Source organism: Staurois parvus, unplaced genomic scaffold (genome assembly GCF_062004578.1).
Source record: "Staurois parvus isolate SC_StPar_1 unplaced genomic scaffold, SC_StPar_1.0 ptg000561l, whole genome shotgun sequence".
NCBI classification, from domain to species: Eukaryota; Metazoa; Chordata; class Amphibia; order Anura; family Ranidae; genus Staurois; species Staurois parvus.
In genome coordinates this window covers 1267410-1283357 of record NW_028318357.1, presented here as the reverse complement: position 1 = coordinate 1283357, position 15948 = coordinate 1267410, and the positions used below count along the sequence as shown (strand labels likewise).

Sequence of the window (15948 nt, the reverse complement as noted above, 5' to 3'; positions counted from 1 at the left end):
AATTACAATGAGCAGATAAAAGGTCCAGAGTTCATTTCAAGTGTGCTATGTGCATTTGTAATCTGTTGCTGTCAACTCTCAAGATGAGATCCAAAGAGCTGTCACTATCAGTGAAGCAAGCCATCATTAGGCTGAAAAAACAAAACAAACCCATCAGAGAGATAGCAAAAACATTAGGCATGGCCAAAACAACTGTTTGGAACATTCTGAAAAAGAAGGAACGCACCGATGAGCTCAGCAACACCAAAAGACCCGGAAGACCACGGAAAACAACTGTGGTGGATGACCGAAGAATTCTTTCCCTGGTGAAGAAAACACCCTTCACAACAGTTGGCCAGATCAAGAACACTCTCCAGGAGGTAGGTGTATGTGTGTCAAAGTCAATAATCAAGAGAAGACTTCACCAGAGTGAATACAGAGGGTTCACCACAAGATGTAAACCATTGGTGAGCCTCAAAAACAGGAAGGCCAGATTAGAGTTTGCCAAACGACATCTAAAAAAGCCTACAAAGTTCTGGAACAACATCCTATGGACAGATGAGACCAAGATCAACTTGTACCAGAGTGATGGGAAGAGAAGAGTATGGAGAAGGAAAGGAATTGCTCATGATCCTAAGCATACCACCTCATCAGTGAAGCATGGTGGTGGTAGTGTCATGGCGTGGGCATGTATGGCTGCCAATGGAACTGGTTCTCTTGTATTTATTGATGATGTGACTGCTGACAAAAGCAGCAGGATGAATTCTGAAGTGTTTCGGGCAATATTATCTGCTCATATTCAGCCAAATGCTTCAGAACTCATTGGACGCCGCTTCACAGTGCAGATGGACAATGACCCAAAGCATACTGCAAAAGCAACCAAAGAGTTTTTTAAGGGAAAGAAGTGGAATGTTATGCAATGGCCAAGTCAATCACCTGACCTGAATCCGATTGAGCATGCATTTCACTTGCTGAAGACAAAACTGAAGGGAAAATGCCCCAAGAACAAGCAGGAACTGAAGACAGTTGCAGTAGAGGCCTGGCAGAGCATCACCAGGGATGAAACCCAGCGTCTGGTGATGTCTATGCGTTCCAGACTTCAGGCTGTAATTGACTGCAAAGGATTTGCAACCAAGTATTAAAAAGTGAAAGTTTGATTTATGATTATTATTCTGTCCCATTACTTTTGGTTCCTTAATAAGTGGGAGGCACATATGCAAACTGTTGTCATTCCTACACCGTTCACCTGATTTGGATGTAAATACCCTCAAATTAAAGCTGACAGTCTGTAGTTAAAGCACATCTTGTTCGTTTCATTTCAAATCCATTGTGGTGGTGTATAGAGCCAAAAATGTTAGAATTGTGTCGATGTCCCAATATTTATGGACCTGACTGTGTGTATATATATATATATATATATATATATATATATATATACACACATACATACATACACACATATATATATATATATATATATATACACACATATATATATATATATATATATACACACACACACATATACATATATACACAAATATACACACACACACACAAAAGTATTGGGACGCCTGCCTTTACATAGACATTAATTTTAAGGGCATCCCAGTCTTAGTTCGTAGGGTTCAATATTCAGTTGGCCCACCCTTTGCAGCTATAACAGCTTCAACTCTTCTGGGAGGGATGTCCACAAGGTTTAGTAGTGTGTCTATGGGAATGTTTGATCATTCCTCCAGAAGCGTATTTGTGAGCACTGATGTCAGACGAGAAGGCCTGGCTCGCAGTCTCCGCTCTTATTCATCCCAAAGGTGTTTTATTGGGTTAAGGCCAGGACTCTGGGCAGGCCAGTCATTTCCTCCACCACAAACTCGCTCATCCAAGTCTTTTTTTGGGCATTGCTTTGTGCACTGGTGAGCAGTGATGTTGGAACAGGAAGGGGCCATCCCAAAACTGTTCCCACAAAGTTGCGAGCATGACATTGTCCAAAATGTATTGGTATGCTGACGCCTTAAAGAGTTTCCTTCACTGAAACTAAGAGGCCAAGCCCAACTCCTGAAAAAACAACCCCAGACCATAATCCCCCCTCCACCAAGCTTTACACTCGGCACAATGCAGTCTGGCAAGTACCGTTCTCCTGGCAACCGCCAAAACCTAGACACATCCATCGGATTGCCAGACAGAGAAGCATGATTCATCACTCCAGAGAACACGTCTCCATTGCTCTAAAATGCTGTGGTGGTGTGCTTCTGACACTTGGTGATGTAAGGCTTGGATGCAGCTGATCGGCCATAGAAACCCATTCCATGAAGCTCTCTATGCACTGTTGTTGTGCTAATCTGAAGGCCACAGGAAGTTTGGAGGTCTATAGCTATTGATTCTGCAGACAGTTGGGGACATCTGTGCAATGTGTGCTTCAGCATGTGCTGACCCCACTCTGTCATTTTACATGGCCTGCCTCTTCATGCCTGAATTACTGTTGTTCCCAGTTGCTTCCACTTTGTTATAATACCACTAACAGTTTTCCAAGGAATATCTGGTAGCAAGGAAGATTCACAGATGGATTTATTGCACATGTGGCAACCTATCACAGTACAACATTTCACTGAGCTCCTGAAAGTGACCCATTCTTTCACAAATGTTTGTAGAAGCAGTCTGCATGCCCAGGTGCTTGATTTTATACACTTATGGCCATGGAGGTGATTGGAACACCTGAATCCAATATATACACACACATATACACACACACACACACACACACACACATATATATATACACATACATACACACACATAAATGTAATTTTTCCAGACATATTGGAAGTTTGGCATTACAATACAGTTTATTGGTACAGTCATTGGTACATTAAAGTATTTCTAGAACCAAAAACCTTTTCATTTTAGATTAGTTGGGCTTAGCAATTAGCACTTCTGCATGAAGTATTATCAGCATGGAGTTTGTAAGTAATCCCTGCGATTGTGTGGGTTTTCTCGAGGTACTCCGGTTTCGTTCCAGGTAAACTGGCACCTTTCCAAATAGACCTAGTTGATTGTAAGCTCAAAGTAGAATTCCACTTTTGCAGCCAAACTGGAACTACATCTACATTATATTTGTTACATGTTCCTTTTCACATAGCACAACTTGCTTGAAAATCCTTACATGCTCTCCCTCCTTTGTCAACGTATAAGAGGGGGCTGTGGAGTAAGGTTTACCATAATTAACCCTGTCTGTACTGTTTACAGTTCTTCTTTCAGCTTCTCATCAGCTACAAACTAGATATGAACACTGTCTGCCCCAACAAAGGCTTAAAAATGTAGAAACTGCCCTGCTAAATAGAATGTTAACAAGGTATGGCTTACTTTATGTGGGGACAAAGACGGTCTAGAAATTTTTAGAATCAGCCATGACACCTTCTCCTAAGGTCGGCCATAGAGGAGTTGAAAACCGAATGCTCTCTTGATTAAAATACGAGAAATGGCGCATATGATATTGCCATCATTTGTTTCATTTTTCTTTTAAAAAAAATCCAGCATATTGGATTAGGCCCTTTTGATTGCAGTACTAATATTGAGTCGCAGCTGGCACACTAATGATGTGCAAAATGAATGGTTAGACTGGATGGACTTTTGCTTTTTTTCAGCCAAACTATGTAACTATGGCATTGTGTGAACACCTGACGATCGACAAGACTTTTTGGTTGGTTTTCGCCTCGTCTATGGCCTGCTTTGGAAACATCTAAAAAGGTGATTTTTTTGTTTTTGTTTTCTTTTAGGTACAGTGCTCAGCATAAATGAGTACACCCCTTTTGAAAAGTAAGATTTTAATCAATATCTCAATGAACACAAGAACAATTTCCAAAATTTTGACAAAACTTAATTTCTATAGAACATTGGTTTAGCTCATTACATGAAAGTAAGGTTAATATTATATCTTAGATTACCAAATTTTCAGTTTTACTCTAATTGATGAAAAAATGAATACACCCCACAACAGAAAATATTACATCTAGTATTTTGTATGATCTCCATGATTTGTAAGGACAGCACCAAGTCTTCTAGGCATGGAGTGAACAAGTTGGCAACATATTGCAACATCTATCTTTTTCCATTCTTCAAGAACGACCTCTTTTAGAGCCTGGATGCCGGATAGAGAGTGATGCTCAACTTGTCTCTTCAGAATTCCCCATAGGTGTTCGACTGGGTTCAGATCAGGAGACATACTTGGCCACTGAATCACTTTCACCCTGTTCTTCTTCAGAAATGCAAACAGTGGCCTTAGATGTGTGTTTTGGATCATTGTCATGTTGGAAAAGTGCACGGCGACCAAGAGCACGGAGTGATGGTAGCATCTGCTCTTTCAATATAGAGCAGTATATTTGTAAGTTCACAATACCATCAATAAAATGTAGCGCTCCGACACCAGCAGCACTCATACAGCCCCACAGAAGGACACTGCCACCACCAGGGTTCACTGTAGGCACCATGCATTTTTCTTTGTACTCCTCACCTTTGCAACGTCATACAGTTTTGAAGCCATCAGTTCCAAAAACATATATCTTGGTCTCATCACTGCAGAGTACAGAGTCCCAGTAGTCTTCTTTTTCAACAAGGGCCCTGGCAAATTCTAACCATGCTTTTTTGTGCATGGGCTTTAGGAGAGACTTCCTTTGGTTGACGACACCATGCATGCCATTCCTCTGCAGTGTATGTCATATTGTGTCTTGGGAAACAATCACCCCAGTTTGGCTTTCTACTTCTTCAGCTAACTGCAGTTAACTTGCATGGCAATTTCTTTAACTCTTCTCATGCAGGCTCCGCCTCCGTAACATCTCCAAATAACGTACGTTCCTAACCCTAGACATTACTAAACAACTCGTTCACTCCCTCATTATCTCACGCCTGGACTATTGCAACTCTATCATCACAGACTATCCCCGCTTCAGTCAATCCTCAACTCAGCGGCCAGACTCATCCACCTTACCAACCGCTCCTCTTCTGCCACCCCCCTCTGTCATTCCCTCCACTGGCTCCTGATTGCCCAACGCATCAAATTCCAACTACTAACACTGACATACAAAGCCATTCATAACTCTGCCCCAAACTACCTCACTGACCTGATACCCAAATACCACCCAACCCGTAATCTTCACTCCTCAAAAGACCTCCTACGTTCTAGCTCCCTGGTCTCCACCTCTCACGCCCGACTGCAGGACTTCTCCAGGACTTCCCCCATCCTCTGGAACTCACTACCCCAATCCATCAGACTGTCACCTACCCTCCTCACCTTTAGGCGCACCCTGAAAACCCATCTCTTCAGGGAAGCCTACCCCACCCTCACCTAACTGCCGAAACTCCTCCACTCCTACTACCACTCCATCCCCCACAGCCACTTCCTCCTGTGCCACTATCCCCTCCCTCCTAGATTGTAAGCTCGAAAGAGCAGGGCCCTCGAACCCCTCGTGTATTGTTTTGTTACTGTACTCTCATGTACTGTCCCCCACTATAATGTAAAGCGCTGAGCAAACCTTTTGGCGCTATATAAATACTGTATAATAATAATAATTCTCATCAAAAGATGCTCCTGTCGAGGTGTTAACTTCCATGGACAGCCTGGACGTCTCTGTGAGATGGTTGCAGTTCCACATTTGTTCAATTTTTGTATCACTTTTTCCACAGTATTCTGACTGATAAGTAAAGCTTTGCTAATCGTTTTGTAGCCTTCACCTTTCTTGTATAAAAAAAATTATTTTCATTCTCAGGCCTTGTTGGTTAAGTAACACCCTTTTATAATCACCTGTCTGCTGGACACCTGCTTAATGAATAATTAGACACACCTGTAGTGGAATTCTTGTTAATTAGGATTTTGCTGTCTAAAATTTGGCTTTGCTCTTAAGACATTCATTGGGGTGTATTCATTTGCTATGTGAATAGAAACACAAACTTAAAGTGGGGTTTTCTCAAATTTGACTGCAACAGTGAAAATACCCTTTCAGGGGGACGAATGTGAATGTAAAGTATATGTAAAGCACTGTCGGTGGTGTTCTAAAAATGCTTGTAATAAATAGAGTAGGGGAAGTTAAAAACCCCCGTCTTTGCCATCTATGTCTCATTTGGAAGATTTACCTTCACTTCCTGTCTTGTAGACCCAACAGGACGGAAGATGATATCCTTCTAAAGGACAATCTTCTCTTAAACAGTTGACCTTTTTCTGACCTGCTTCAAGGGTGTTTTGCATGGACTTGTATGGGAATGCAAAACCCAACTGAAGCGAACAGAAGCCCACTCAAAACAGACCATAATCATTTCTGAGCAGTTTGTTAACTCCAGATTAATTATTAGAAAATAAACAGAATTCTACTCCAGGATGAGTGTCTCCTGCTTGCTCATAATAATCTTGCCATGCAATCATGTAAGAGCTGAGTCAAATGTATAAACTACATGAAAACAGAGTAAAGACATTATTTTTTGCTTTAATAAGGAGTTTTGACAAACTGTACTGCAGAGGGGAGGGGAGGAATCTGTAAGGTAAAAGGTAAAGTGGGATTTGGAGTGCAAACATATGATCTGTAGACACTCAAGAGTCAGAAATTACTCTTCAAATGTTTTACAAGTTAAAAGATGCAAAAATCACAGAGCCCGAAATTAGCTATAGCTAGACATTGTTGGGTCCAACACCGAAATGCTCCTTTCCTATTTAAAGCCAAACTATAGACAAAATTAATTTTTCATCTTGGACAGAGTAAAGAAGGGTTATAGCCCGTCAGATTTTTTGGGAAGACAAGGCAATATGCTGCTCGGACACAGCCACCTATCAGTGTGCAGCCATTGTGTGATTGACCACTCTTAATAGGGGTTTACACACTTTCTAGTAAGCCTTGCATGCAAGTGGTTGGTGTCACGTTGGCTATCCTCGGAAGTCTACCTATCTCATCACAGCATTTGGGAACTGTTCTGCTTTGATTTCACCATTTCATATTTCACTTATGAACATTTTGAATCCTTTTGAACTTTATTTCATTTAGAATGTTTAAATGCTGTACTTTTTTTGTACGCTATTGAGTAGGTGCCTGGTATCAAGGTACGGTGTCCAGCTGCTATGTATTGGTATTTTATTTCCTAGCGCAGATTTTTGAGTCCTACTTTAGCAATAAAAACCTGACAGGTGTTGTAATCCAAACCCCGTTCTATCCAAAACTAAAAAAAAAAATGTTTTGCCTTTAGTTATACTTTAAGGCTGGTGGTAAACCTATGTTTACATGAGTTTGAAGAGTCCAGTTTAAACTGAACCTGTGTCAAGATCATGCACACTAAAGTATTTTCATAGTCTGAACAAGCAGTAAAAGCACTAGAACAAGCCCCAATCCACCTCTGTTTAATAATTTTTCAAAGTTCTCAACACAGGTAGTTGGTTTGTCTATTAAGAACAGAATCTTGGCAGGGTACTAGTTCTCTAATCTAATCAACTGACATGTTTCTCCAAGCTGTTAGGCTCGTTCACACTTAAACAATGTGGGAACATGAGCGATATCTATGTGTTCCCACAACGTATGAAAGCCCGCTCTGGTCCGGCAGTGCCATTCATTATTAAAGTTAACCTAAAAGCACCAATTCAACAGAAGTGCACAAAATCACCTCACAACACCATGATGCAATTTAAAGAAGAAAAAAAAATTATGCCCAAACTTCTTTTGTGAGACTGTCGATCATAGGCATTCAACTAAAATGAATGGACTGCCCTAAATGTGACGAACCGTCGCATCTGCATAGTAGCAAGTGGAGCCTTTGAAACCACAAAAACCACAGTCTGAAGTCTTTGTTGTGATCTTTAAGAAACTTACAAAATGAACGTTACATTAAAACCATCTATAGAGATTGGGGATGGCTTATTTTAAAGCTCTTTTACTGCTTGTTAAGAATACAAAAATTGTTAAATGGCCATAGTCTGAGCACAGTTACAGATAAAGTACATCAATAATTCAGCATTCAGTTGTCTATAAAATGCAAACAGGCTGAAATAATTTCCTGTTCCCCATCTGATTAAAGTGAAACTTTACCCATAACAGCTTAATAAAAAAAAATAATGTTCTTTAGCAAGAAACATACATTCCACATTAATAATTATGCTTTGAAAATTAGTATGTTCTGTAAATCGCCTGCAGTATTACTCCTGTTTCTTCTTACTGGACGCTGCCATGAGGCTCAGAGCCCCTGAGCAGCTCTAAATTTTTAGGCTGTCAGCATATCAACCTCTACATATTCGGCATAGTGCCTACAAATAGATAGTAATGGAGTTTGTGAAGGGTGAGGTGGTGTATTACTGTATTTTTGACAGTACAGGCACTTATTTTTAAGATTCCAGCAAAAGGGGCAAGCCTGAAGTGATCTAGCTGGATTTACTAATTTTCTGACTTTCCACAGTTCCACTGTACGTTCTTCCTTTTGGAAGTAAGAATGATGTACACTATGAGACGGTCTACCATACACCATTGAACAGCGTTTTACAAGAATTAATACAAAAAACAAAAATTTAGAGTTGGTTATTGTATTTCTTTTATAGTTTTCCTAAAAGAAGTCGTGTTTGAACACCATGAACCAATTCTATGTCTGGAACATAATATTGTACAGCACTTTAAAAGCTGGTATTGATTATAGTTCTACGCTTTTCATTTAACCAATTTCAGATCCTCCTAGGGGACAGTCCACTCTAATTTTCCCTCCTCGATTATTTAACTCACATTAAAAGAAATAAACTGCAAACATGGCAAGTGCCACTTAATCATTACAACTGCACAGACCTTGCAATCTAAATGAACAAAATGGGATTTGTGTCATGTCCTGTAAGTCTTAGCCATCAAACTACATACAAATTGCCTTGCTTTCACATTGAGATTAGACCTGGATACTAAATGAAGTTAAATTAGTTTGACCTCTAAGCATTAAACCAACAAAGGACATTAAAGGGAAACGACAGTAAAGTAAACCTTTTGAGCTATTACTGTAACCTTCACTTAAGTTCAATGTTCAATGAGCCTTTGACATTATTACTTGCTGTTCCACACATGGGATTATTGTATTTCAAATGTAAATAGATGTGTTCCCGCTAGGGGTCATCAGTACACCTATGAAGTTAAATCACCAGATCAGCATTACCATATTGCATTATTATTTTAAGACATTACATTAAAAAATAAAAAAAAAAAAACAGCCCAGGTCAAGCTACTGGGAACTAGTAATGCAGTCTACTGTTTTTTGTCCCCATGTTCAAATCTAACTCTCTGAATTTAACGGCCTCACCCTTCCTTTTTTGTATTATTATCACTGTCCATCCTTTCCCTCATAGGGGCTTCTCTACCATATGCTGGCCAGCTTTACTCCCTGGGGACTACCCTAGTATATAGATGAGTAACTCAATTTAAATCACCAATAAGAACTGTCAACTTTTTTTAACATTAAAAAAACACCTAGCGCCAAAGGGACACCCAGATCTCCAGCTTATTTGGCATTGGTGTGGCAGCTAATCCTGAGGATGACTTGTGAAGTCTTGTCAGTAATAAACCAAAAGGATAGGAGCAACAGAATGATACTATTGTTAACACTCAGTGCAACTATATTCCCTATCTTTAGTCTGCCTACCAACACTGTATAGCTATTGCACAGCTTTGCCTGAGAGATCCTTCTAATTGCCTGTGAATGTATTTGAGGTGATTTCCTAAATAAAGAAATATTGTGGAAAAAAGAAAAAAAAAAAAAAAACTGAAACAGAAGGTAAATATCCAGACAGGAATCTAAATTTGCTGTTTCTAAGTGTACATACCTGCATGATATACCACAACAATGTTTCATCAAGGGCAGTGAAATGGAAGATATTCCTGACTGTAGGGCTTTGTCATTTTTAACAATGAAATAGGGGTGGGGGAAGGGTTGTCAGGGGGCAATTGCATGCACTGCTGTCTTAAGGTAAGTGGTATGGAATCAGAATTGGAGGGAGTGTTCATTAGGAAGTAATTGGGGATAGTGAGTGAAAGGTCATTTTCTTTAACAAAAAAGGGCTGTGCAGATGGTAGGGTGAAATCTTAAGTACCTGGGATAGGGCTTTAACACTAGGGGAGACTTCTCAATGGGATATTAGACCGAGATTGGCAAAGCCTTATGTCTTTTTCAGTCAATTATCCTCACTCATTGGCAAGCAGAGTGACAAACTGTCAAGGTGTTCTCCTCTATGGGATTTCGAAAGGGTAAGTACCTGGTGTCTAAGCCAGGTGTGCTTATTTGCCCAGATAAATTTGGTGAAAGTACATGAAGCGGAGTAGAAGGAGCTTGAAAAGATAGGGATTGGCAGGAAGGCGAGTAAATTTTGAAATTTCATGAGATTTGTGATTTTAATGATACCATAATGTCCGAAACATGAAAAGAGTTCTACATTCCAATGTCTGAGTAATTTATGGACTTTCTTCACCAACAATGGAAAGTTCAGAATGTAAGTCTCATGGTGGATCCTGGGAATGACAGTGCCTAAACAATTAAGTGCCATAGGGGTCCATTAGGATGTAAAGTTGGACAGTAATCCCTGTAACGGATTGGGGGAACAGTGATATTTAGGGCCTCTGATTTATGAAAATTAATTTCCAGATTGGATAGTTCTCCACAAGCCTGAAATTCAGGTAGGGGGTTAGGGAATGGTATTTGCAGGTTGGTAAGGGAAAAAGAGCATCTCATCCACATATGGAGAGATTTAGTGTGACACGATCAAAAGCATTTTCTACATCTGTTGGCAGTAGTAAGGAGGAAGCAGAGCTGGAGTTCGCAAAGTGGACTAGGTCAAGGACTTTGATAATGTAATCTCTAGTTTCTCTAAATGGGGTGAAACCTACCTGGTCTAAGTGGACAGGGCCCTGTAATATGGCGAAGTAGACTACTTTTTAAAATTAATGTACATAAATCAACATTGAGGTTACCGTGATGTGAGCTTGTAGACAGTGTACTGAAAACCACAAACCTAACGAAAGGGAGTAATAAGCCAACAAGAATTTTTTTTTCTGAGTTGGAGCAAGAATGTTTTGTAGTATGTTAATGTGAGACAGTTGGGTTTAGGAGATTTGCCCATGTTTGTGTCCCCGATTGCCACAGCTAGCTAGATCAAGGAGAAGGGGTCATCCAGCAATTTGGCTAGGTTAGATGAAGTGAGATAAAATCTTTTCTACCAACTGGCCTTAAAGATAGTCAGAGGTGTGGAAAGTCAGATTTTATAAAGAAGTGAAAAAAGAGCCAAAGATGTTGGCAATGTCTCTAGGACGGTGTACTTTTTTGCCCTGTGAATAAATGTTCGGGGTATTGTTTTCGGTCTGTTATTCCCTTATGCATTGGCAAGGAGGCGGCCTCATTTACATGCAATTTGTTTTACTTGCCAAACGATTTGGTATTGTGATTCACACATCTCTGTTATACTAAGCAAGAAAATCAATCTTCTACTTCCTGGTTCGGCTTTACTAATTCATATACAACCTCTTTGCTAAATGAGCAGACTGGTGGTTGTGCTGACCAATAAGTGGGCTTGAAGTGGAGAGGAAACATAGGAACCTGCATTGCCAAACTAGAAATTAACTGAGTCACCTCCCTGATTGTGCATGGCAAATGCATGTAAATTACGATCCGTGTAGTGAACATCGTGACATCATCCGCCCATCCCCTAGGAGGAGGGGTTGATGACGTCACGACACTTACTACACGGATTGATTCGGTATCTCAGCAGATGAATGAAGGATGGTCAAGGATTATGCTGTTTTTACATGTGTATTATATCTGGTCTGATGAGCACCTGGAAAATGTGAGTGGCCACTGTTAAAGATTTTAATAAAATTGAGTTGTTTTAAAGATAAAGCACTATTGTGTTCCCTGCCTTTTATATCATATATGTGGAGAGGAGGAGGAGCTCTTTTAGGAAGTGCTGATCTCTGGAGGAAGATCCTGCAATGTGAAGACGTATACCTTTATATGTCCAATTCTTGGGACGCATGTGTTTTTTGACCCAACATGATGTGAGGTCAAAAACTCCAGGTGAGGGCACATCTGGTGGTTGTTTGGTGGAGGAATTAATTTATATGAAGACAGAAGGTTTATCCAAGTTGGAGAGATTGTTAATTTAAGTGGAAGAAATTTTGAGAGACTTTGCATAGACACATGTTCACTTTAATGTATATTCACAATAGTTGATATATGTTTATTATATTTTGCACATAGAATTGGTTTAAGTGAATAGAGAGCACTGCATTGTATATTTACAAAAAAACAAATTGTGCTGGGTGTTGAATGTGTCTGTCAGGCCCATTGCTCACAGACTGTTAACCCCATACAGCATAAAAAAAAAAAAAAAAAAAAACAAGAGTATATCCCGCTATAAGTAGCCTGTTAAAATCTATGATAGGTTGAAATACACAGCAGTGTAGCTCGGGCTAAAGTTTCAGCACCACAAGCGGTAACCCCGAGCTACACTCGGGAATACCTTGCAGCGCTGCTCCGGGATCTCTTCTTCAGTTACTTTGTCCTGCGCTCCCGCGATGTCCCTCCTGCACTGTCCCCGGCAATCTCCTCCGGCTGATGCCGGCATCTGTCTTCTGGGTTCCGTTCCCTGCAATGTCAGGGCGTACGGAGACGGAACGGCAGGAAATTTAAAAATGTGAATAAGTGACATTCACTAAATACACTAAAATCACATAGTAAAACATTACTGTATCAAACCATTTCACATACATTTTTTCCCTAGTGCGTTGTCCTGTGCCCTGCCTGCGTTTTTACTGTTCTTTTTCTGCCTGGAAACTAAGAAATGTCCATGGCGCCCAAAAAGCGTCCCTTTAGGTCAAAAGCGGTTTTAGACCAGCTAGAGAACAGTGATAGTAAATTATAACTACTTGCAGAATTGAGTGATGATTTGTGGGGAAATTCGTCATCAGACACTGAAAATGATTTTGCGACTTTGCTCAGTGATGTGTGAACTTGGCACTATATTTCAAATTTCAGTGTTTTTGGTTTGATATTATTGAATTAAATTCATTATTATATCATTTTTTTATGATTATTTATTAAATTATAATTTATGATTTCGTGTTTCAAATTTTAACATACCTGGGATGTTTACTAGACTCTTGTTCGGACAGATTTAAGTGAGTTATTCCTAAAAATTACAGGCCTAAAATAAAAAAACTGCATATTTCCATGCAAAAAAATGTACCGCTTTGAGCACAGAAATACTGACATAATCAGACCACTAGGGAGGCTACAAGTAAACCTGCACTTTTTTTCAATAAATGATAATATGATATGTTGCCTAAAGACAAATTCTGTCTCAGGTCTGTATCTTTGTTTACATTCATTTTTGTTCAAGTAATTATTAAATACGTCTCGCTCCAGAAAAAATATAAACCTTTCCAGTAAAAAAAAAAAAAAAACTTATTGACCATCATAATTAGGTTAAAAGAAATTAAATCTGTTAAATCTGCAAACATTTCTATGACTACTGGAATACTTGGAACAACATATGCTGCCTGTGGTATCTTGTGCAATGATTCCAGGTATCGATTGCCTCGGTATTACTTTAGCAGTCTCACTGCGCCTTCAGGTTAATCAGTAATCAAATTGCAATAGCACACTTTGCAGTTTCCTTTACCGATAAGCAGAACAACAAATTATACACAGGCGCCCCTTGATGACCCACAAATCTCAATGCTCCCCACTCATAATAGAGAGTCTACCAAAATATATACTTACCCCATCTAATAGCGTGTTTGTCAAATGAACTCTCAGATCTTTTCGAAAAGGGAACTCAAGGTTAGATACATGAAATACTGAGTTGTCTCTGTCAACCATATATACTTCATTTTTTCCATCAATCAACATCATATACCTGAAATCAGAAGAAGAGAAATACACCATTAATTTTTTCATCCAGGTAAACTATACAACTTCAATGCCTTAGGTCCTGAATGTAAGAAACAAATAAGTACTAAATAACATGAGGTTTATACTCGTTTAAATGTATCCTGTCATGACAGAAACAAGAAGTTTGACACTGATGATCCTTGTTTATCAAAGCACCAATACGTCTCACCTCTGCCCTGAAATAAGAATGTAGATTAATACAGTATTTCTGACTTTTCTTTGATTTTCCTGATCCACATAATTGCTCTGCTTCAGCAATTCAGAAAGCAGGAAAACTATTGGGTGGGCATAGTGGTCAGGCTGCTAACATTTATAGAAGGAGGTCAGCAATGGCAACCGTCGTACATCTCCAACTGCAGGTTTGCAATAAATAGAATCTGTTCTCGCCTGCACAGGGCAAAGCAAGAGTTTTATGCTATCTAATGTAGACCTGCATAGCTATATAAGCCTTTCTTTTACTACCCTATTTCCCCATACAACCATTTGTAGAAATAGATAGTACTGGGGTAAGCTACAAATCCCTGAATACAGGGATGGACTCCACAGATGGCTGCTCCATACATACAAGTGCTTGGTATATCCTTTGGGCTCCCAGGGTTAAAGAGATTGGTGAAGAGAAGGTATGCATATGCTGCTGGATATGGTAGTATTTAAATCATAATCAAGGCAAAAAAAAAAAAATACATACTTTTGCAGTACATCCTCAAATTTTAACTTAAAGACCCTCTTCAAATACAAAAAAATAACTGCTGATCTGTGAGAAAGCTCAGGTCTTCGGTTAGGTTCACATCTATGCAGGTACAGGACTACATGTAAATCGCATGCTTTACTGCACCAAAAACACGATGCGGTTAGCAGACAAACAGTGGTGTCCTAATTCTTAATAGAATGCTTATACACTGAAAAGCGCAGCACGTTTTCCTTTGCTGGGAAATGCATAGCAGATAAAGCAGCCCATTCAAATGAACAGGCCACTGTGTCTGCGCAAACACTGCTGCAAGGAAACCAGAATAGTGCGAACCTAGCCTCTAGCCTTGTTGTGGACTGACAACACAGCATTTTTGTGAACTGAGCATTCCCAGCCCACACACTGTCTTTTTCTAAACTATAACCCCTAACACTAAGGCAATAGGGAGACCAATTAATAGAATGCTATTACATTACACACTTTCACTCATTTGTTTTTTCTTAGCAGGGGAGTAGTTTGACTCAGGCAAAGAAGTCAATAATACAGTGATCTGCTACTGCAAGTAGACACAAGGTAGATCTAAACCAGCTTAGCTTTCATCCAAGATGACCACATGACCGCTACAGTAAATATGAATGCCAACCATCAACAAATCCCCTCATCAGACAGGTGTTACAGGAACTCTGATACAGCAATCTCTATAGGCTATAGTTACAAACTATGAGGTCTTAGGACTGCAACCTGGCCATCATTAACAGATGGATTATGAAAGAACCTATAGATCCTCTATTAGGCTATGAAAAGTTTAAAACCTAATTCTCTGAATTAAAAAGTTTACATAGTCAAGAGATGGCAAATAATTTAATAAATCACATTTTATTCTGATTAGGAACAATATTAATGTTTAAGTGTAGAAGATCTGCTATATACACAGGTGAAATATATTTTTATGAACAGCCATGTTCCAAATAAAAACATTTACAATATGCAGGCTCCACAGAATTATCTATATTTTGAAAACAGTCAAAATTGCCATACATAATCAATTGATGAGTATGGAAAATGAATCCCAATGGAACCCCAAGAGTTTATCAGATTCTTCAGGATTCCCTCAAATAAAATCCCTGAAACTGCTGACAATATTGTAGCGCTGACATTTTATGCGGTTTTTCCCCTAAACCAAGTTTTAGTATAAACTGTTTCTACATTTAGCATAAGAGCTAAAGGGAATTCTTATCACTGAAACCTCAAACTCAGCATTACAGCCTCCTTTAATATATAATATTAGAACACTTTTACATTTACAGAAATAGGAAATGTGGATCAAGATGGCTATAGCTTTTATCTAA

General features: G+C 39.3%; 1 protein-coding gene across 3 annotated transcripts in view; it reads right to left on the bottom strand.

The window, feature by feature from the left end:
• RNGTT (RNA guanylyltransferase and 5'-phosphatase) overlaps positions 1-15948 on the bottom strand; it is a 507135-nt gene that overhangs the window by 303342 nt on the left and 187845 nt on the right. For all 3 annotated transcript variants that reach the window (XM_089691308.1, XM_089691307.1, XM_089691306.1), the window contains exon 9: positions 13741-13876. In XM_089691308.1, the coding sequence (XP_089547434.1) occupies positions 13741-13876 (136 nt within the window). The remainder of the gene's footprint in view (positions 1-13740; positions 13877-15948) is intronic.